The 23,276-nt window shown below is 38.4% G+C and overlaps 1 protein-coding gene across 1 annotated transcript in view; it reads left to right on the top strand.

Moving 5' to 3' along the window:
- Oxct1 (3-oxoacid CoA-transferase 1) overlaps positions 1 to 23,276 on the top strand; it is a 140,391-nt gene that overhangs the window by 24,752 nt on the left and 92,363 nt on the right. The window contains exons 6-7 of the mRNA XM_047555068.1: positions 2,318 to 2,424; positions 4,577 to 4,637. Of these exons, the coding sequence (XP_047411024.1) occupies positions 2,318 to 2,424; positions 4,577 to 4,637 (168 nt within the window). The remainder of the gene's footprint in view (positions 1 to 2,317; positions 2,425 to 4,576; positions 4,638 to 23,276) is intronic.

Genomic DNA, 23,276 nt, shown 5'->3' with positions numbered 1-23,276 from the left:
GCAGAGAGGGGTAGAGATGCAGAGTGAAGAGAGACAGGAGCCAGATCCACACAGCTTGGAGTTCATGGAGTGTGGTGAGAAACCAGTGAGAGTTTTGAAAGGGTAGGAATGTGATGTGATCTAAGTTGTTTCTTGTAAACATCACTGTGGCTCTTGGGTGATGAGTTTTATGGTTTTTGTTGTTTTCTTGGGGACTGAGAGCAGGAACAGTGAGAGAGGTTAGGAGGCAGTTATATTAATCCTGATGGGAGAGGAAGGTGACTTAGATAAAAGCTAACAGTGGAGTTTGGGTGAAGTGGTTGGAGTCAGAATAGAAGTTGATGAGGGAGCTGCAACCAGATTTGCTGATGGACTGGTTGTGAGTTTAAGAATGGACAAGACATGGGCTAATCAAAGAGCTCTCCAGGGACATGGTGCTTTTGAGATGTCCAGGAGACTCAAGAGAGTCTGCTTGGTAGATGGTCTCCCACTGAGGGAAGAGTTTAGAACCAAGATAGGAACTTTGGAAGCATTGGCACAAGCATTTAAACCCCCAGGGCTAGGATAGCTTAGGCCTGCTTGCAAATAGAGAGCTCCTCTCTGACAGTTAAAGGTCAGGAGAAGGATGAGGGGAAAAGAGGAAAAGAATGACTAGGGTCTAATAAATGAAGAGAAAACCCAGGGCTTTTTGATGATTTGGAAGAAGAGGGATGGTTTGGAAAGGAGGGAGGGATCATCTGAGTCAGAGAGTGTGATAAGGCTGGGTAATACCAAGACTAGAATTGACCAGTGGATTTGCAGAAGTGGAAGTCATTGACAACCTTAAGGAGTGGTTTTTCTAGAATAGAGGGGATGAAAATCTGATTGGAGTGGATTCAAGAAAGAACCTAGATGAAGAGGTAGAGACTGACTTTCACAACTCTTCCAAGTGAGTATAATAACTAGCTCAACAAAACTAGTTCTTTCCCTTTTTAAATTTTAGAGCGACTAACACTGAGCAACAGCTAGTGTGCAAACATCAGGAAGTTATATAATTGACATTGCCCTGCATTAGCAAATATTTACTTCATTTCCCCAGATCTGTTTATAAAACACTCAAATGTCATCATTGGTGATGGTGTTTGAAGTACATGTACCAAGAAAAGCTTTGTTTATCCATATGCAGCTGATATATTTCTTTTATGTAAGTTCATATTAAAAAGGTCTCAATTCATCAGTGAATTCCAAGCTCCGTAGTATTTTCTAGCAGGAAACTGGGATAATATCTTTAAAGAAGCTTTTCTTTAATAAAGGATCTCTGTTTTAAACCATTGTTAAAAAGTATACTTGCCAAATTCCTATTGAAGCCTTCTCTTAACTGCACTGAATCTATTTTTCCACTAGGGGGTGCGGTAGGAACAAGGTTGAAGTTCTTGTGGCTCCATCCTGTGCAGAAATGGAGTGTGTCAGTGGTGGCTGGTTCCACTCTCCCACTCTCCTTTGTCTTAATTCCCGGAGAAAAATCCCCAATAAGAAGGGAACATAATGCTGAGGCAGAGATTTACCTTATTTTCTTCTCCTCCCAGTTCAAAGCAGAATCGAAGGGCAACAAACATACAAAAATCAATAGCATTTCATGAGCTCAGTAATGACAGAAAATCATAATAAATTGAGGTGTTATGTTCATAGTAGCAACAGAAACCATGGCATACCTATGAATAAACTTAAGAAAAATACACCAAGATTTTATGGAGAGAGTGATAAAACTATTGAAGGAGGTAACTGAAAACTTCAAAAGAGGCATATGTTATATCAATGGGTGGGATAATGTTGATATGTCAGTGCTCTTAAAACTATTTACTAATTCTGTGTATCCCAATTAAAATCTAAACAGGTGATTATAGATCACAGATAAATGAGGAGAGAGGAATGGATTTTTATAACTACTTTATGTTTCAAAACAATGCTTAGGCTGTTTCATGTGTGTTAAATAGGTATTTCCTGGGATAGTGGGAAAATGGACTTGTTTTTTATGTTGCATATGTAACTTGTACACACAAAAAATAAAAGGAGTATTACGATAGTCTATCCCTCAGACCTGCAGAACTTTCAGTCCCTCAAATGCAGCTAACTTTCTCTTCATTGGACCTTTGCACATTCTGTACCCCAAGCTCCCCTTGACCATTTTGATGAAGTCTTAGTTGCTTAATGCTACTTAAGAAGTCTCCTTTCAGATTTCTTTCCCTCTGGGAGACCCTTCTTCACTAGGCTTGTATCCCTATTGTTTGCCTCTGTCAGAGAACGTATCACAAACAAAACATGTGCAAACACCTGATCTTGGTCTCTCTGTCTCCTACAGGTGAGGAACTTTAACGGTCAGCACTTTATTTTGGAGGAAGCAATTACTGGGGATTTTGCTTTGGTGAAAGCCTGGAAAGCAGATCGAGCAGGAAACATAATTTTCAGGTATTGTGATGGTTTAAAAAAATATATGAATGTAAGACATAGCAGCAACTCTACATTTCCTAAATTATGACTGCAAAAAAGGGTATCACAGTGAGTTTTTATTTAAGCATTCATTTAGAAAATGACTTATGATCATACACACCCAGGTCTGTGTCTACATATATGTGCATGCAGGGCTACTGCCATGTAGTCTTGTTGGTGCAGTGGACCTGTGGGAGTCTTCTGATTGCTTATGTCCATGTTGCACTGCTCATAAATTAAATATTTGGATCTATTGTTCACGAGCAATTATTTTTCCCTATGTATTTTAGTTGTCAAGACCAATTTTTAGAAAGCATGACAAGAGCACACAATTTAATTTTGATACTGTTATTTATGTACATTATCTTATAACATCAAAATTCCTTTGCTATTCTGGAAAGATATTGCTAATGATAATTTAGGTCAGTTGTTTTCAGTCCTATTGGTGTCTCCCAGGAAATGTTTTTAGTATTCTATTGGAAAAGTTGATTATCTTTAATAATGCTGAACTTCCATTCTCATTATCTGTGTAGCCGCAGGCTTAATAGATTTTAGCATCTTGATTATCCTAAGCATAGTGAATTCTGAGTATTTAGCATCTTAGATTTATAGACTATATAGTTGTGTTTTGACAATTGTGCCGCCTTTGACTACACATGAGTTTTTCAAAATGTGTGCTCTTGAAGACAGCACCTGTTAAGTTACAGGAATCATTTTCTTATAATATTGCCATTTGCTGCATTTAATTAACTTTTTTTTATACTTAGCATATGCAGCTTTGCTGCAATCACAGTTAAATTCTCAATGGCACTCTCCTGTTTTCATTTTTTTTTTCCTGAAGAATATATGTGATATTAACATGCTGATTTCCTGAATTCAGTTTTTTACAGTGTGACTACTTCTGGCAATTACAGGGGACATTTTGCATCATGTTTACTTTATTTGACACATTGGTGTAATGTTTGCAAAGCTTGTTGCTTTTTTAAAATGGTTACTGAATTTGCATAGTGGCAAATAGCAATGACTTATTTTAATATTCCCAGGAGTTTGTGCTGTGCTCCATTGCCTGGCTCAAAGGGCTGCACAAGGGCTCTTCTAAGCCTGACTTATTCTCATGGTTATTGAACTTTGGTATAAAATGAAAACTCTCCATCACTAATGGTCAAGTAACCTAGATTCTTAAGATACTTCGTAGGACAACTAGTCCAGAGGCCTGTTTCAGCCATTGCTAAAGTGGGAGAGTGGTGGCCTAAAAAAGTGAGTAAAACATGTGACTGTGATTGATTTCCCTCCATCAAAGAGTGCCTATTGAAATAAAAATAGATATTAATGTTTATGGTTAGAGGAAGTTTAACAATTGAGGAATGTGGGAAGCAAAATCATCAGCAAAATTAACACCTTTCTGAGTTTTTTACACATCATGTTATGCTTCCAAAAATTTCATAAGAAAATTTTTGATTCTCCATCTGGGCAGAGTGGCATGTGCCTATAATCCCAGCAACTTGGGAGGAAGATTGCAAGTTTGAGGTCAGTTTCAGCAATTTAGCAAGGCCCTTCAGCAACTTAGTGAAACTCTGCTTAGAGGTAGACAATCCTGGGTTCAATCTCCTGTACCCAAAAAAAAGAAAGAAGAAAGAAAAGCATTCTCTAGAACCTTTATAGGTGACTCACAAATTACCAGTGAATGTTTCATTTAATTTCTGTAATAGGTTTCTCTTTAATAGAGAATGTAATTACTATACCTTTTCATACATAGTACTTACTTTTCCTTTCTTAGTATTTTAATGACAGCAAATTGTTTAGTGAAATACTTAACTATAGAAGCGAAGTAGCATTCCTGTTAAAAGATTAATGGAATTGTGTTTCAGTAGAGTAGATTAAAATCCATTTTATTTTTCATGAATAAGCTATATGTTGAATGTGAAAAATAATCCTTCTTTCATTCAGTCCCTGAAACTGTATAAATTGAATGAAATGGCCACATGTTGAAATTTATAAAATTTCATTAGTGAAACATATGATACATTCTTGGAAAAGATTCATAGATTCTTTCACTCTACAACATTTTAAAATTGAAAGATGCTTTTTGATTTTGGTCTTCTTTTTTCACATTCTTATTTCTCTAATATAGGAAAAGTGCGAGGAATTTCAACCTTCCGATGTGCAAAGCTGCAGACACCACAGTGGTAGAGGTAAGAGAAGAGGTTATTTCTGAATTCCTCATATAAGTTTTTTAACTTGATGTTATATATTAATTCAAGAAGAAGCATAATAATCTGTTTGTTCTCTGGAGGACAAGCAATGGAAGCCTTTTGGTTTTGGATAGGGAAGGATTCTGTTTAAATATGTAATAAGTTGGTGTTGTGGCAGATCTCTGGTCAGCTTTCTGCTAGAATGTTCTCTTTTGGAATCTAACCATTGAGTAGCTTAGAAAAGTCCTTTAGTCCTTGAATAAATTAGGTAAAAATCTGAAGATACATTTATATATAGTCATGCATCATTTTAAGATGGGGATACCATCAATTTTTGTGCAGACATCATAAATGTATTTTTACATACTAAGGTGTTTGTGATGTCACTAGGCCATATAATCTCATAGGACCCCTTTTATCATATATGCAGTCAACTGTTGACTGAAACATTATGTGGTGCATGACTATTTACAGGATTCTAGGACAATAGTAAATAATATCAGAAGTTTATTATCTTTCTGAGATCAATGTTGCGAGTACGTCTTCTCTGATTATTTTTGCAGAGCAGGGGCTGGAATCCCTTGCCTTGCACATGCTAGGCAAGCACTGTGCCATTGAACTACATCCCTATCCCTTAACTGTGAATTCTTTTTTTTTTTTTAGCTGTGAATTCTTTAAGGCAGGAGGGTAGTACAAATAATTGCTGTGATGGGTTTCCATTTGGAGGAGTTGAATTCAGGAGTCACTGACTGACTCCTTTGTGTCAGGGTTTGGAAGAGGCATTAAGAATTCTAGAGCCTTCCCAGAGTTAAGGCCCTGGAATGGAGATAGGTACTTTTACCAAAACCCTGCCATTTTGAATGTACATATTTGAACTCCAAGGGAGACTTCAAAATGATTCTTTAGTTGCGTCTTTGAGAATCAACTTGAAAACAAATGTTCATGGAAGTTTGAGATAGCTTTCCCTTGGAAGGACTTTGTAGATGGCCATTTTGGGATCTCGAAAAAGAGACTGTGTGTCCTGGTGTTTTGTATGATGGTGGTGGTATTAGTGGCATCTTTTGATTTACTCATACAGTTGGTCAAGATGGTGTTTCCTGGAGGCAGTTCAGGAATATTTTTGAAACAGTTAAACCCTCCTGTTCTTTTCTACTCTTGGAAAGTGAAGTGCATACTTTTAGTGCTGGGGGATGTGGTATTTTCAGCCTGGCTATGGTGGTTTCTTTTGCAGTGACTTTAGTATATTTTCTGCATTGAAGATGGATAATGTGGTTTACCTTGTCTGTGTAATCTGTTTCTTCTTTTTTTGAATTATTGTAACGACCTGTCCAGGGCACATATCTATAGCATTACTGAAGGAAGATCTATTATATAGGTTCAAATAATGGATAGGTCAACCCTCCACTGATTTTATGTACTTCTGTAAAATACTAGAAACTGACATTTCTTCCCTGAGTACAAAGGAGCATTATGTATTATCCTGGGTGAAGTTCTGTTTAGAATTTTTTCCTATTATAATCTGGTTCTTTTCATCTGTTCTTATTTCTTGCAAGAGCAAAAGAATGATTTTTCTAGTGTCCAAGAGTCACTGTATGTATTAGAAAAGAGAGGCTCTCTTTTGGCATAAGGGGAGAAAAAAATTCTTTAACTGAGCCTGCAAATATAATAAAAGCCACCCTTCCCTGCTTCCTGGAACAGAAATCTCTGATCTATCATAGCACTGTATCGTGGTGGGCCCAGACCCACGTTAGGATCCTTTTTGATACAGTGCTGTGGACAACCATTCCCAACTGACTGCACTGTCCAATATGGTAGCCACTAGCTACATGTGACTTTTAAAATTTAAATACAATACAAAGCTACTCAGTCAAAGTAGTACCAGTTCTAAGACTCACTAAACTGGACGTAGCTAGTGCTGACTCTGTTGATCAACAGAGAGAGAACATTGTTATCATCATTGCAAAAAGGTACATTGGTCAGAGCTGGAGTTGAAGAGTTGGGGTGAAATCAATATTTTATTCGAGTTTAGGAACTTAAGCAAAACAGCTATTTAGGCAAAGGATTATTGTAAGCCTACCCTCTCTGTATGCTCAGAGAAGAAGCGAAATGTGCATAGAAAAGTGGAAAATAATTGGGATTTGGGGATGCCCTAGATTGGACATTTTCTGGTGTGAAAACTCTGTTTTGACTTGGTGATTTCTGAATTATTTGGAGTCTAGTGAGTACCTGGACCTCTGCCCCCTGGTCTGTGCAGTGCTCTGTGTGTTCCATTGCCTGCTCTGGCCTCTAGGTGTCTACGATCCTTCTCTTCTAGCCATGTTCTGTTCTATTTTATCGCGGTCTTTGTGGGATAAATGATCATGAGCTGGTCTGAAGTATAGTATTTAAAAAGAAACTTGACAGAGCATTACCTCTATATTCTTCTACGTATTGATCAAGAATTTATTATGTATCAATTACTACTGATTCTTTTCTCAACAAGTTAGTTGTAGGTACAAAATATGGAATATGGAATGGAGGGCTTTTTATAACTACATCTGGTTTACAACCTGTCTCTGGAAGCTCCATAGTGCTGCGTCTTCTCAGTGTTTCTCTCTGTTTACTTGAGTTCTAATTTGAGTTTTGAGGAAGATAAAACCATAAATGTCTAAAATATAAATGATGATTACCTTAGATACCTTAAAATTCTTTGGGACTTAGAAGTAGCCATGGCAAAGGAACATACAATACAACTCTTGCTTTTTAGAAGTAATTTTTGCTCATTTTTTTCTAATTATATGGTAATTAATTTCTAATGTGTTTTATGTCAAGAAATAAGCCAATATGTTTATCTTGAATGAAAAAGAAAATTAAATCTGCCTTCCATATCAATTATTTCTAGGTTCTGTAAATGGGGAACATTACTCCCTTTTGGACAGGTTGTCTCTTTCTGATGTGTTATAAGCAAACGTGCGTTGTGAAAAAAAAAAACCAAGGTGGTTACCAATGATATCTGTGTTTAGCAAAATAAATATGAATATTAACACTCCTCTTTCTCAAGGCCTGCAGCAGTTTGCATGCTTTTTCCCCCCAAAGTTGTGATGTAGTCCTCTTACGGAACTGGGTCATTACTTGGGAAAAGTAGTATAAGTGGGTGCACATATTGACACTCATGCCAGAAAGAGGTTTCTCTTTTTAACCCAGCCAGTATTATTTCTGGACCTCCCTCTCTTTGAGTGGGTGACGTCTTCCCTAATAAACTTCATGAGTTTAAGAGCAATTCCTGGGTGTTGTATTACATGTGTGTAATGAGAGCAGCAAGGACCACTGCGAAGGGAACTGATTTGGCTCTTTCTCGGAAGGAGACATGTTAATCTCTCAGCTCCCTGTGAGCCCCTCTGCCAGTCTCCTCTGGCAGTTCCACCATCCTGGGTTTCTCTGGCAAATGGCCTTTTTCTACTTTTTTTTTTTTTTTTGTTAGGAGCTTATAATAGAAACCCTAGGAGGAGACCAGGAGTGCTTCACTCAGGAGACTGTTGATGCTTTGTCTCCTGGAAGCAGCCCGGCATGCACGTGCTTTCAGAAAAGGTCTTCTGACTCAGCCACCCAAGGCTGCCTGTGACTGAAATAACCTAGCTGGTGTGGTTTTCTTTCTGCCGTCAGCCTTGTGCCATGGTTGGTGTCCTAAGACAGCAAAGGCTTACACAAAGTCCCTTCACCTATTTTAGTTACTTTCAGCTTTTAGTTAAAATGGGTATATTCATTATCATGACTTAAATAAAATTATTTTTATTTAGCAGTGTTTATAGCATGGAATATTGACATACATACCTGCTTGTATGATGTTTAATGCACACAGCTATTGTAGACATGTAGCCTGTGTGGTTTATGAAGCATAATAAGTTGAACATCTATGAACCTGCCTAATTAATGTAAGAATTAGAGTCCACATACTCTCCAGAGGTAACTACCATCAGGAATATTATATTCGTCAGGTCTCGTTTTTTTTAAACAAATTCTGGGTCTTATGGTATGGGCACACGGAAAGTTATTGAAAAGTGATATTCTAAGAGTTTTTGATATATTTTTAAGAGCCAGGCTTTGAGAACTGTGACTTCTATGTTCTGTATCAGGATCTACCTGACACATTCTATCTCTAGTTAGGAGGTTAATTTGAGGAAGAGATTAGGGGACATCTGCCTTCCCATGAGGCAGGCATGTTGTGTCTTTTGGTGAGCAAGTGAGGAAAGGTGAAAACTGCAGTGTAAACGATATTACAAAATTTTGTTGTATATGCTTGTTTAGGAGGTTTATGTAACCATAAATAGAAGAGCGTAATGAACCCAGCCAAACCCAACCCCCAGCTCCAGTGACAATCACCCCATGATCGCTCCTGCCTCATCTGCCTCATCTCATCACCTTCTCTCTGCATATATCATCTTGAAACAGGTACCAGATCAGTGTACAGTACACTGATACTCAGAAAGTCTAGCGTGCCAGGCTCTTTTCTAGGGTCTGGAGAGAAAACGGTGAACAAAACAGAAAAACCCCTGCCCTCACAGAGCCTTCTTCTGATGGTTCACATAGACAAAAGGTAAGGTAAAGAAGCAAAATGCTTCACATGTTAGATACTGTTAAATGCTAAAGAGAAAGAAAACAGCACATGGGAAGGGACACAAAATGTCAGGAAAGTTTGACTTTTAAACAGGTTGGTCAGTTAAAAGCCTGGTTGAGATGACTGTTGAGTAAAGAACTCAAGAAAGTAAGGAAGGTAGATTTTCAGCTGACCGGGGGAATTTGGGGCAGGGGTATGGAAGGACTTGGAGTTGCAGAGACCTGAGTATTCCAAAGGGGAGCATCCCAGTGGGTTTTCAGGATAGCATGGCATATTCTCTTTTCTTCAAAACAAAGGAACATGCTCCAGAATCTTACATGAGAGTTACTTTCTTGAGAGTCAAAGCAGTATCTCCTTCAAGGCCATGTGAAATAAGATTTTTGTTACTAATGTATTTTACAATAGTTTCCAAGAAATGGTTAGGCCTTGCTATGGTTTGAATGTGATTTGTTTCCCCAGAGATTCGTGCTGGAAGTTTGGCTCCCAGTGTGGTAGTATTAAGAGGTGGTGGGACCTTTAAAAGATGGGGTCTGGTGGAAGGTGGTTAGGTTGTGGGGGCAATGCTCTTGAAAGGGATTAATGCTGGTCTCTTAGAGTGAGTTCTTAGAGAGTGGGTTGTTATGATACAGGGTCATCCCACACACGTGACCTCTTCTGCATGTGACTGTTTCCCTTTCTGCTTTTCCACCATGGTGCGATGTAGCCAAGGGGCTCTTATCAGAGGCAGAACAGATGGGGCTTCCTGATCATAGACTTTCAGCTCTATAACTGTAAGCTAAATAAACTTCTTTAAGGTACACAGCTTTAGATATTTTGTTATTCCAACAGAAAACACCCTAATGCTTAAATCTGATGTCAAAACAGGTGAGCAGAGACATGTGATTTTTGAGATTAGAGCTTTCTGAATTTTGTGACTCTTGATCCCTGTTTGGAGGAGTTTGCATTGATAATGCCTCATGCATTGTCTTGGCAGAAGTGATTGAATAGACTTAGCAAGACCCTAAGCAACTTAGTGAGACCCTATCTCTAAATAAAAAATTAAAAGAAAAAATAGGGCTGGGGATGTGGCTCAGTGGTAAGTGCCCCTGGGTTCAAACTCTGGTACAAAAAAAAAAAAAAAAGTAAGTGATCAAATTGGTTTCACTTTACAATAGAATGTGGGAACACACAGTGGATTTTAACCAGGGGACTAATTACTTCATTGGATCCTGTGAATATTTAATCTCCACCAAGCAGGCCAATTAATGTATCAGTATTTTAGAGATTTTGGCTATCTTACTTCCTGCTTTAAAGAAATTGAAAATGCCTAAAGGATAAACATAATTCCTTTCCACTTAAATTTCTTTTATTCTTAATCTTTAGATTGCTAATGCCTTTATTTACAATTTCAAGAGCAGTGAAATTCAAATTATTTTCAAGAGACAGTAAAAGAGAAAAATAATGGCATAACTCAGGAAAAAAAAAAAAATAATAAAGCTTCCATTCACCTCAGACGTTACTTCTAACCATGCTGAGAAACTTCTTTAGATCTACTTTCAAGCAATCACATCACAAGCAACTGCTGCGCACGCCTGTGTGGAATTCATTCACACACAAATATCTCTGATTGACATGTGGAGGCATGATCTTTATGAGAACTTGGCTGAAATGCCAAATTTGACATTCACTGTGTGAAACTTAATAGGTTAAACGCCCTTCACTACACATTAGTATTAAATTGGCAAACCTCTCTACTTCAGTTGCTGAAGGCCAGCAAGAAATAGTTTATCCCAATCTTCTTGAGTCCAACTGCATGGACCACTTGTGACAAACACTCAATACAAGTTCTTACAAAGAAAAGGGGAAAAAAAGAAGAGAAAGAGCTGTCTGTTATAACATGAAAAGAAGGAGTGCCATTGTTCTACCAGGCTATGGGCCTCAAAAACACTCATTCCTAAGGCAGAATACTGTTGTCTTTCCAGGGTTAACTTCTGGGATAGATATGGTGAGTGATGGCTATCCTTCGTATGGATTGATTTTTAGACCTGTGAAATTATATATCTTTAATTTACCTTGACAGTTTCAGTTATAAGGTTTTATGCATGCATTTGGATTTCATTGTTTCTATTCATTACTAAATCACTTCAAAAAAGGTGATATCTGTAAATTCTGTGCTACAGATTTTTGCCAGGTGTAGAATGCCTTGACAGAAAACATATTGGTTTTCTAACATAACTATGTTAAATGAACTGATCGGTTCTACTTGTTTCAAAGTATTGAAGTATTGAAAGACCATTCATTCCCCTGAATTTTCATGAAATGTGAGATTGATTCGAAACTATTTGGATGCTCATGAAGACTTAACTGTAGCTGAGCAACTTGGTAAAACAACCTTTCAATAACAGAATTAGTATTATGTCACTAAATAGAAAGATATGGACTTGGTGAATGACTATTATTTACTTAACTGCATTTTTATTTTTTGGTATACTCTTGTCGATTACTGAATATAATTCTTAACCTAATGACCATTTACATCCAGAAAAAGAGCAGAATAGAAATACAGTTCATTGATGATAAAAATATATTAAACAGTGCTAATCTTGACATTTTATTTCTTGTTGCTTGGTAACTATGCAGCAACTTCGTGAGAGAGTCCCATTATCTCAGGTACAATGGACTTCATTGCATTGTGGGGTAGAAACACCAATTACAGCAAGTCATTTGTATGCCATTATCCTCACAAAAATTTGGTGCTCTTTCTTATTGTTAGTGCAGAGATCCTGAAAGAAGTCATTTTAATAATATATCCTTTTTTTGACAGATTGGTGAATTTTATTCTGGCTATTTTTGGATTTTTGACTTTTCATCTATTTATAATATTTGAAGCTTCACAAGTTTGTGTTTTAGCAACCTGTACTATATAAATCTAGCTTTTAAATGTCATTATAAATACGTACATTAAAAGTGATGCTTCAGGCTGTCGGGTTATGGCTCAATGGCATAGTGCTTACCTAGCATGTGTGAGGCCTTGGGTTCAATCCTCAGTGCCACATATAAATAAATAAAATAAAGTTTAAAAAAGTGATGCTTCATTAGTTTTTGCTGAGCATCTTTTATCCTTGACCATATAGAGAAGGAGAAAAAATTCTGAAGCAGTATTTCTGGCCTGATGAAAAACAGGGAATATTCCTTTTCTTTCTCTATTATATAGTGTTCCTAATTTTATTGGAGTGTGATAGTTTTAAATGAAAGGCTGACTCATTTTGTATCTATTTTTCTCTATATTATTAGTTCCTAATTGTTATTATTTACAATAAAGGTGGCCTATTCATGTACCGCCTAAGAACTCAAAAATTTTTTTAAAAATTGTTAAAAAAATAAAAAGGAAAGCATGTGACTGTATATCTGGAAAAGCCCAAAACATTATCCAACCCTTTACAGAAAAAAAAAAAAATTTCAGACTCTCGATTCATGACATAATTTCCATTTCTGTAGTCTGAATATATAAAATGTCACTTAGCATTACTTAAAAACCAATGAACTTAAGCAAAGTTGAAATAATGATAACTGATTTGAAGAGAATCAATGAAATATTAAAAGGGTCAATATGAAATGGTCATGCGATTTTGTAGGCTTGCTTTTGGGGCAGCTGTGGGCAGAGGAAGATGAGATACAACAGCTTTATTACAGTTTCTTTAAAGTTTCAGTGCCTCTGTCAGTAAATCTGACTCAAACAGAAGTTAATTACATACTGATAGAAAAATTTTATTAGAAGCCTTTTCCCCCCCATCTGACCTACCTAACACTTGAAGGCCAGCTTCTTATGTACACAGGTAGACAGCCAGGTGAAGGTCAGTACCCTGGGATGATGGGTTGGGGTCTTCTCCAGTCAGACCAGAGTCCACCTTGTGGCTTCAGCTCTGGCTGGCTGGTAGAGTTTCCAGGAGCTATGGAAATAATCCAGGGTTGGAGGCATCCTATGTGCCTGGGGTTCGAAAGGGCCTCACAGAGCTGTTTTTTATCTGAACCCTCTGTACGCTTGCATCCTGAAAAGAGGGAGGAAGGAGGAGGTGGTGAGACGTTGAGGACGGTAAGGCTCATTTTCTCAACTTCCCAGACTGTGGCGTTTAGCTGCCTATTTTCTTTTTAGCTAGAAACACGTTTGTAAGATTTTTCTGGTTATTTCTTATTTGTTGTTGCAGTAAAGCCCTAAATCAGGAAGTTACCTAGGGTAGCTGTGTGCTATCTTGCCTCAAACCCATCCTCTTAAACAGTAGGAAAGGCTTTGTCCAGCTGAAGAGACTCTAGCAACAAAAGGCAGGTATTTTAGCTGGACTCACTTAGCACCTCTCTCTCTCGTAAGCAAAGGCTCAGAGAACTCCACACTCGAGTGCCATTTCTGTAGTAGTGTGCATTCACTTTTACTTTGTTTGCACAGTGCTTTATGCTTTTCAAAGCACTTTCACATAGAGTATCTTGTTTGCTCCTGTAATTACCAGGTGAAGTTGGAAGAGAAGAAGTTTTATTGTGGTATTACACATGAGAAAACTGAGACTCACCATTTCATGGAATAGATCCCTAGGAAGTTGAATGGTTCAATGAAAAGACACCTGGAAGACTTGGTTGAAGTCCTGACTCTCCATCCTCTCTCTGTCACTTTGTAGCTGCCATACCAATATTGAGGCTTTTTATTTCTGGGTATCAAGACTTAGATGAGAAATATAAAACTCTGTAAGTGGGTAGGTATATGGGCTTTAATAGGTGCTTGGATTTCATACTAAGTGCAGATGAATGGGTTGTGATTTTAGCTTGAGTATTCTGTGGAGAATGGATTTCACAAAGGTGAAATGACAGGTAGGAAGACCAGAGAGAATACTATTGTAGTGATCCAGGTGAGGAGTATATGGTGGTTTGGGCTTGGGGTTTGAAAGGGTGGAGAGGTGATGAGGGAGATCCAGTTCTTGAGGGGGAATCTATCTCACTTTCTGGTGCTCCACTTACCGAGATGGGGAAACCTGGGAGGAACAGATTTCCTGGGACGTGGGGAAAGGATTAAGGGTTCTACTGGGATTGATTGGGCCCTTAGTCATTCACATGTGATGTTGCAGGTGCGGTTGGACGTGTGTATATAGTGCACAGAGGAGAGGTCTAGACTGAAGTTACAGCGTTGGGAATAATCCACATTTTATTGATGAGTTAGAACTGTGGAATAGAAAAGACCAATTAGGAAAAGAAGTCCCTGGACCAATCCCCAAGGTGTCTCCTCCTTTTCTTTCCTTTTCTCTCCCTTCCTTCCTTTCTTTTTCATTGTTTAATTTTTTTAAAACAAAATCTAAAATTAAGAATCACATTTGTGCCTCTCACAAGGTTTGTGACCTTGGGCAAATAACTTTAGTTCTCTAGCTTTAGAGCATCTCTTGTCTGCTTGCCTATTTCATGAGTCTCTTTTGAGCATTAGTAGGAAAGGTCATTTGAACATGGTTTTGAAACTTTAAAGTGCTATATTCTCACCCGATCCCTCCCGCTACTGCAGTTAATAAGCCTCAGGTGACTGCTGCTTTTCTCACTGGCTGGGTGATGATGACTATTGAACTACACTGTGAATGGCAGCTGGCAGGACGTCACTTCTTATCCTTTTCCTGTCTTCTAAAATTCTTGAGATCCAGGGGACTGAAAATTCCACAGTGCCCCTGATTTCTAAAGTCTTAGGGCATTATCAGAAACCTAACTTAAATTGTGTCTTAAAAATATTGCTGACTTCAATCTTCAGCAACTTAGCTAATATTTAAAGTCTCTCAAAATCAGCCCAAATGTGTTGATTCCTTATATCAAGTAAAAACTGTGATGACTGTCGAGGGGAGAATTACAGACACCTTGAAGAAAGAAAGGTCCGGCTCCAGGTTCTCGGAACGGAACTGGCCCGCTAGTGAGAGCCTGTCTGAACAGAGCAGGCGCCGAGTCCCGGAGCCCCTGCAGTGCAGTGTACTCCTGCAAAGAACCAGCGGAGAGCCTCGATCTGCAGTCAGCCTCAGGGATAAGGGCAGGGCAGCCGGAGACCTCTTCAGGCGGCTCTGCCCACTCCGGCTGCGGGCTCTCTTCATGGGGCGATCCAAGATGGCGGCCTAGAGGGAGACTGCACCTCCGGTCGCTCCACAACCCAGGAATTAAGAAGGGGAGGCATTGAGAGACTCGGACTGAAGTGGAGCCACGGGTGAGTCTGCCCACTGGGTAAAGCTCGGCCCGGGTGGCAGGCCCAGATAGAGGTGGCTTATCGGAGCCGGGCAGGGCAGCTAGAGTCATCCACAGGCAGTCCTGCGCACTCCGGCGGTGGGCCCCGCCCACACAGCCAGCTTCTCCAGGTTCTCGGAACGGAACTGGCCCGCTAGTGAGAGCCTGTCTGAACAGAGCAGGCTCCGAGTCCCGGAGCCGCTGCAGTGCAGTGTACTCCTGCAAAGAACCAGCGGAGAGCCTCGATCTGCAATCAGCCTCAGGGATAAGGGCAGGGCAGCCGGAGACCTCTTCAGGCGGCTCTGCCCACTCCGGCTGCGGGCTCTCTTCACGGGGAGATCCAAGATGGCGGCCTAGAGGGAGACTGCACCCCCGGTCGCTCCAGAACCCAGGAGTTAAGAAGGGGAGGCATTGAGAGACTCGGACTGAAGTGGAGCCACGGGTGAGTCTGCCCACTGGGTAAAGCTCAGCCCGGGTGGCAGGCACAGATAGAGGTGGCTTAGCAGAGCCGGGCAGGGCAGCTTGAGTCTTCCCAAGGTAGTCTTCCACACTCCGGCAGTGGGCTCTTCCCACACGGCCAGCTGCACGGTACAAGCCCACAGTGAGAACATTTCCGCACAGAGCCAGTTCCAAAACGTGGAACCAGTAGGGGGCTAGGGGCAGTATTCTTCGAATGAGCTGCTTTATCAGATTCCTCCAAGACATCAGGCTACTGAAGGCTGGGAGGTGATACACTGGAAATCTACTGGGACACTATAAGCCAATAGTGGAAAACTGCAATATCTCAGGGTCCCACTGACAACTGACCATTATGAGAAAACAAGGGAAGAAAATGTCCCAAACAAACCTAGATACTACATCAATAAAACCCAATGACAGCACAGCAGAAGAAATGTCAGAAAGGGAGTTCAGAATGTACGTAATTAAAACGATCAGGGAAGCTAATGAGGAGATGAAAGAGCAAATGCAGGCATTGAAGGAGGAGATGAAAGAGCAAATGCAGGCATTAAATGATCGCACCAATCAACAGTTAAAAGACCAAATACGGGAAGCAAGAGATCATTTCAATAAAGAGTTAGAGATACTGAAAAAAAACCAAACTGAAATCCTTGAAATGAAGGAAACAATAAACCAAGTTAAAAACTCCATAGAAAGCATAACCAATAGGATAGAACACCTGGAAGACAGAACCTCAGACATTGAAGACAAAATATTTAACCTTGAAAACAAAGTGGAACAAACAGAGAAGATGGTAAGAAATCATGAACAGAATCTCCAAGAACTATGGGATATCATGAAAAGGCCAAATTTGAGAATTATTGGGATTGAGGAAGGCTTAGAGAAACAAACCAAAGGAATGAACAATCTATTCAATGAAATAATAACAGAAAATTTCCCAAATCTGAAGAACGAAATGGAAAACCAAGTACAAGAGGCTTATAGAACTCCAAACATACAAAATTACAACAGACCCACACCAAGGCACATTATTATGAAAATACCTAACATACAAAATAAAGACAGAATTTTAAAGGCCGCGAGAGAAAAGAATCAAATTACATTCAGAGGGAAACCAATAAGAATATCAGCAGATTTTTCAATCCAGACCCTAAAAGCTAGAAGGGCCTGGAACAACATATACCAAGCCCTGAAAGAAAATGGATGCCAACCAAGAATCTTATACCCAGCAAAACTTACCTTCAAATTTGACGATGAAATAAGATCCTTCCATGATAAACAAAAGCTAAAGGAATTTACAAAAAGAAAGCCAGCATTACAGAACATTCTCAGCAAAATATTCCATGAGGAAGAGATGAAAAACAACGATGCAAATCAGCAACAGGAGGCGCTAGCCTAAAGGAATAGCCAAATAAAGGAGAAACCAAATCATGTCAAAAACAAATATGAGTCAATTGACTGGGAATACAAATCATATCACAATAATAACCCTGAATGTTAATGGCCTGAATTCATCAATCAAAAGACACAGACTGGCAGATTGGATTAAAAAGAAAAATCCAACAATATGCTGCCTGCAAGAGACTCATCTCATAGAAAGAGACACCCATAGACTAAAGGTGAAAGGATGGGGAAAAACATACCATGCACACGGACACAGCAAAAAAGCTGGAGTATCCATCCTCATCTCAGATAATGTGGACTTCAAACCAAAACTAGTCAGAAGGGATAAAGAAGGACATTACATGCTGCTTAAGGGAAGCATAAATCAGCAAGACATAACAATCATAAATATCTATGCCCCGAACATTGGCTCATCCACGTACGTCAAACAAATCCTTCTCAATTCCAGAAACCAAATAGACCACAACACAATAATACTAGGCGATTTTAACACACCTCTCTCACCACTGGATAGATCGTCCAAACAAAAATTGAATAAAGAAACTATAGATCTCAACAACACAATCAGCAATTTAGACTTAACGGACATATATAGAATATACCATCCAACACAGAATGAATACACTTTCTTCTCAGCAGCACATGGATCCTTCTCTAAAATAGACCATATTTTATGCCACAAAGCTACTGTTAGTAAATACAAGAAGATAGAGATACTACCTTGTACTCTATCAGATCATAATGGATTGAAATTAGAAATAAATGACAGAATAAAAAACAGAAACTTCTCCAATACCTGGAGACTAAATAATACACTATTATATGATGAATGGATAACAGAAGACATCAGGAGGGAAATAAAAAATTCTTAGAAGTAAACGAGAACAAAGACACATCATATCAAAATCTCTGGGACACTATGAAAGCAGTACTTAGAGGAAGATTTATTTCATGGGGTGCATTCAAAAAAAGAAGTAGAAATCAACAAATAAACGAGTTAACACTACAGCTCAAAGCACTAGAAAAAGAAGAGCAGACCAATACCAAAAGTAGTAGAAGACAGGAAATAGTTAAAATCAGAGCCGAAATCAACGAAATCGAAACAAAAGAAACAATCGGAAAAATTAATAAAATAAATAGTTGGTTCTTTGAAAAAATAAATAAAATTGATAAACCCTTAGCCACACTAACAAAGAGAAAGAGGGAGAAAACTCAAATTACTAAAATTCGGAATGAACAAGGAAACATCACAACAGACACGAGTGAAATACAAAACATAATTAGAAGCTATTTCGAAAATCTATACTCCAACAAAACAGAAAACCTTGAAGACATCAACAAATTTCTAGAGACATATGAACTACCTAAACTGAACGAGGAGGACATACACAACTTAAATAAACCAATTTCAAGCAATGAAATAGAAGAGGTCATCAAAAGCCTACCAACAAAGAAAAGTCCAGGACCAGATGGGTTCTCAGCCGAGTTCTACAAAACCTTTAAAGAAGAGCTCATTCCAATACTCCTCAAACTATTCCATGAAATAGAAGAGGAGGGAACCCTACCAAACTCGTTCTATGAAGCCAATATCACCCTGATACCTAAACCAGACAGAGACACATCGAGGAAAGAAAATTTCAGACCAATATCCTTAATGAACATCGATGCAAAAATTCTCAACAAAATTTTAGCAAATCGCATACAAATATATATTAAAAAGATAGTGCACCACGATCAAGTGGGTTTTATCCCAGGGATGCAAGGTTGGTTCAACATTCGGAAATCAATAAATGTCATTCACCATATCAACAGACTTAAAGTTAAGAATCACATGATTATTTCAATAGATGCAGAAAAAGCATTTGATAAAATACAGCATCCCTTCATGCTCAAAACACTAGAAAAAATTGGGGTAATGGGAACATTCCTAAACATTATAAAGGCCATCTATGCTAAGCCCATGGCTAATATCATTCTAAATGGTGAAAAACTGAAAGCGTTCCCCCTAAAAACTGGAACAAGGCAGGGATGCCCTCTTTCACCGCTTCTATTCAACATCGTCCTTGAGACTCTAGCCAGAGCAATCAGACAAACCAAAGAAATTAAAGGGATACGAATAGGAAAAGAAGAACTCAAACTATCCCTGTTCGCTGATGACATGATTATATATTTAGAGGAACCTGGAAATTCCACCAGAAAACTTTTAGAACTCATAAGTGAATTCAGTAAAGTAGCAGGTTACAAGATCAATGCTCATAAATCCAATGCATTTTTATACATAAGTGATGAATCTTCAGAAAGAGAAATTAGGAAAACTACCCCATTCACAATAGCATCGAAGAAAATAAAATACTTGGGAATCAATCTCACAAAAGAGGTGAAAGACCTCTACAATGAGAACTACAGAACACTAAAGAAAGAAATTCAAGAAAACCTTAGAAGATGGAAAGATCTCCCATGTTCCTGGATAGGCAGAATTAATTTCGTCAAAATGGCTATACTACCTAAAGTTCTATACAGATTCAATGCAATTCCAATTAAAATCCCAATGATGTACCTCGCAGAAATAGAGCAAGCAATTATGAAATTCATCTGGAAGAATAAAAAACCTAGAATAGCTAAAGCAATCCTCAGTAGCAAGAGCGAAGCAGGGGGTATTGCAATACCAGATCTTCAACTCTACTACAAAGCAATAGTAACAAAAACGGCATGGTATTGGTACCAAAATAGACAGGTAGATCAATGGTACAGAATAGAGGACATGGACACAAACCCAAATAAATACAATTTTCTCATACTAGACAAAGGTTCCAACAATATGCAATGGAGAAAAGATAGCCTCTTCAACAAATGGTGCTGGGAAAACTGGAAAACTATATGCAATAGAATGAAACTAAACCCCTATCTCTCACCCTACACAAAACTCAACTCAAAATGGATCAAGGACCTCGGAATCAGACCAGAGACCCTGCATCTTATAGAAGAAAAAGTAGGTCCAAATCTTCAACTTGTTGGCTCAGGATCAGATTTCCTTAACAGGACTCCCATAGCACAAGAAATAAAAGCAAGAATAAACAACTGGGATAGATTCAAACTAAAAAGCTTTCTCTCAGCAAAGGAAACTATCAGAAATGTGAAGAGAGAGCCTACAGAGTGGGAGAATATCTTTGCCAACCATACCTCAGATAGAGCGCTAATTTCCAGAATCTATAAAGAACTCAAAAAACTCTACACGAAGAATACAAATAATCCAATCAACAAATGGGCTAAGGAAATGAACAGACACTTCACAGAAGAAGATGTACAAGTAATCACCAGATATATGAAAAAATGTTCAACATCCCTAGTAATAAGGGAAATGCAAATCAAAACTACCCTAAGATTTCATCTCACCCCAATTAGAATGGCGATTATCAAGAATACAAGCAACAATAGGTGTTGGCGAGGATGTGGTGAAAAAGGAACACTCATACATTGCTGGTGGGGTTGCAAATTAGTGCAACCACTCTGGAAAGCAGTGTGGAGATTCCTCAGAAAGCTTGGAATGGAAACACCATTTGACCCAGCTATCCCACTCCTTGGCCTATACCCAAAGGACTTAAAAGCAGCATACTACAGAGATACAGCCACATCAATGTTCATTGCTGCTCAATTCACCATAGCCAGATTGTGGAACCAACCTAGATGTCCTTCGGTTGATGAATGGATAAAGAAACTGTGGCATATTTATACAATGGAATATTACTCCGCAATGAAGAATGATAAAATTATGGCATTTGTAGGCAAATGGTCGAAATTGGAGAATTTCATGCTAAGTGAGATAAGCCAATCTCAAAAAACTAAAGGACGAATGATCTCGCTGATAAGCGGATGAGGACATATAATGGGGGGTGGGACGGGCTAGCATTAGGTTTAGGGTTAGGTTTAGAGTTAGGCTAAGGAGAGCAGTAAGAATGAAGGAAAGAAGGACTGTGTAGAGGGAAAAGAGGGGTGGGAGGGGTGGGAGGGGTGGGGGGGAGGGGAAAAATATAATAAACATCATTACCCTATGTAAACGTAAAAAAAATAAATAAATAAATAAAAAAAAAAAAAGAAAGAAAGGTCCGTGTTAATCTGTTCCTTCATTAGCTTGAGTTGCACACACTCACAATCGATGAACTCTCTCTGCCTTTGTGTTTTAAGCCAACAATGTCTTTCAGCTCTTTCTGTACTGTGGCTCAGAAGGTTTAGATGTTCTGGATTGGGGTGAAAATTTAAGTGTTTTCCCTCTTAAAGTGTGTTTCTACTGAATATCCATCTTGATTTCTTTGGAATGAAAGTAACACCTGTTATTCTTTGGGTAGTAGGAGAAACAAATGAAGAGGGAAGCCTCAGATGCAATGATGATTTATGTTCGATCATGGAACACTACGGCCTGCACACGAGGAACCTAAAGATTGTTTTCCCTGTTTCCTTAGGATGCTGTGCTGTTACTTGTAAATAAATTTACAAGGTGTGTTTCACTGCTTCCTTGTGAAAGAAAGCTTTGCCTTGTTGAATCTTCATGGAATCATGAGAAAGTATCTTGATTTTAGATGAGATAGTTGAACATTTGGTTGATTTGGGGAAAATATATGAAAGACTAGAAACAAGTGGTGGTCTTCTGCTCAGTGGTTCATTCCATGAAGAAACTAAAACCACTCATGCCCTAGAGCATAGGTCACCTTCTCCCTGATTAAGCATTTGATGTTTAAGGATAATATACAGTGTTTCTGTCACTTGGTAACTTAAGTCCACATTCAAGTACTTTGAAGAGAATTCTAAATCCAAATCCCCTGCAAGAGAAGTGAAACAGGAATGTGAAGAACCCTATTGCTTTTTTCTGTACTTTCTGTGAAAAGGAGCTAGGTCATTTATTTAAGAATCTATTTTAGTTTCCTTAATAATTGGGGGAAAGCATATGAGTTTTGCCTTGTATTATGAGAAACTTCTGTTCAGTTTAGAATTTCATTTTAGATTTTGGAAAAGCTTTGCAGGCACAGACAAAACTCAGGGAGGAAATATTCATCATTACCAAACTCAGATGAATATAGGTTGACTATAAAAAGCTACAGGATTAAGGCTGTTAAGAGTTTGAAAGTTTTGGTATAATCTAAATTTCTGCCAGTTTGAAGAATTTAAGGAGCTCATTCATTTTGAGAATTGGCTTCTTAGAAGTGGAATTAGATCCTTAGAAATAAAGGAGACATTAAGTAGAATTTTAAAGGCAGTTCTATAACTCAGCTTCTGCTATAAAAAGGAGTATTTTAGTTGCTGTTTTATTTATATGCAGGTTTTTTTGTTTTTTTTTTTTCTTCTCCTACTGCTTCTGGCATCTAAATATATTTTATCCCCAAAGTTTTTCTCATTCACTTTTCTTCTTTGGAGATTCATATTTTTAACATATAAGGTAACATTTTATGTCTGGATTGGTGAGGACTGGGATTATAAGGAGATAAGAAAATGGAATGGAAAACTTTCTTTATGAGATCAATTCACAGGAAATAGGAGGGTCAGTAAGATGGGCCAAGTAGGCTATATACAGCTAAGGTATGCCCTGTGCAGAGCGTGATAGGCGCTAAAACTGAAATATTTTCAACAGTGGTAATAGCAGGGAAGGAGTTATAGCCTAATAATAATGAAAACAGCAACAGCAAAAATAGCAACAAATGCTATTTATATCATGTACTTATGTCCAAAGCTCTTTAAGTCATTGTTGTAATAACTCAGTGAGTTAGGTTTATTATCCTTATTTCATAGAGGTAAAAGGGGATAAGGAAAAACTTTAAGGTAATAAAGCCAGTAAGGGGGAGAGTTTAGATTTAAACACCTTGTTTTTGGCCTTCAGAGCTTATTTTCTTAAGCATAAGCAAAGGCTGGTTGGTTTGTTTTAAGGTATATTTTACTTGACATTTTAGTGTTAACACTTTTATATAATTTACTGTCAGAGAGCT

Source organism: Sciurus carolinensis, chromosome 6 (assembly GCF_902686445.1).
Source record: "Sciurus carolinensis chromosome 6, mSciCar1.2, whole genome shotgun sequence".
Taxonomy (NCBI): Eukaryota; Metazoa; Chordata; class Mammalia; order Rodentia; family Sciuridae; genus Sciurus; species Sciurus carolinensis.
This window is presented reverse-complemented; position numbering and strand designations above follow the sequence as displayed.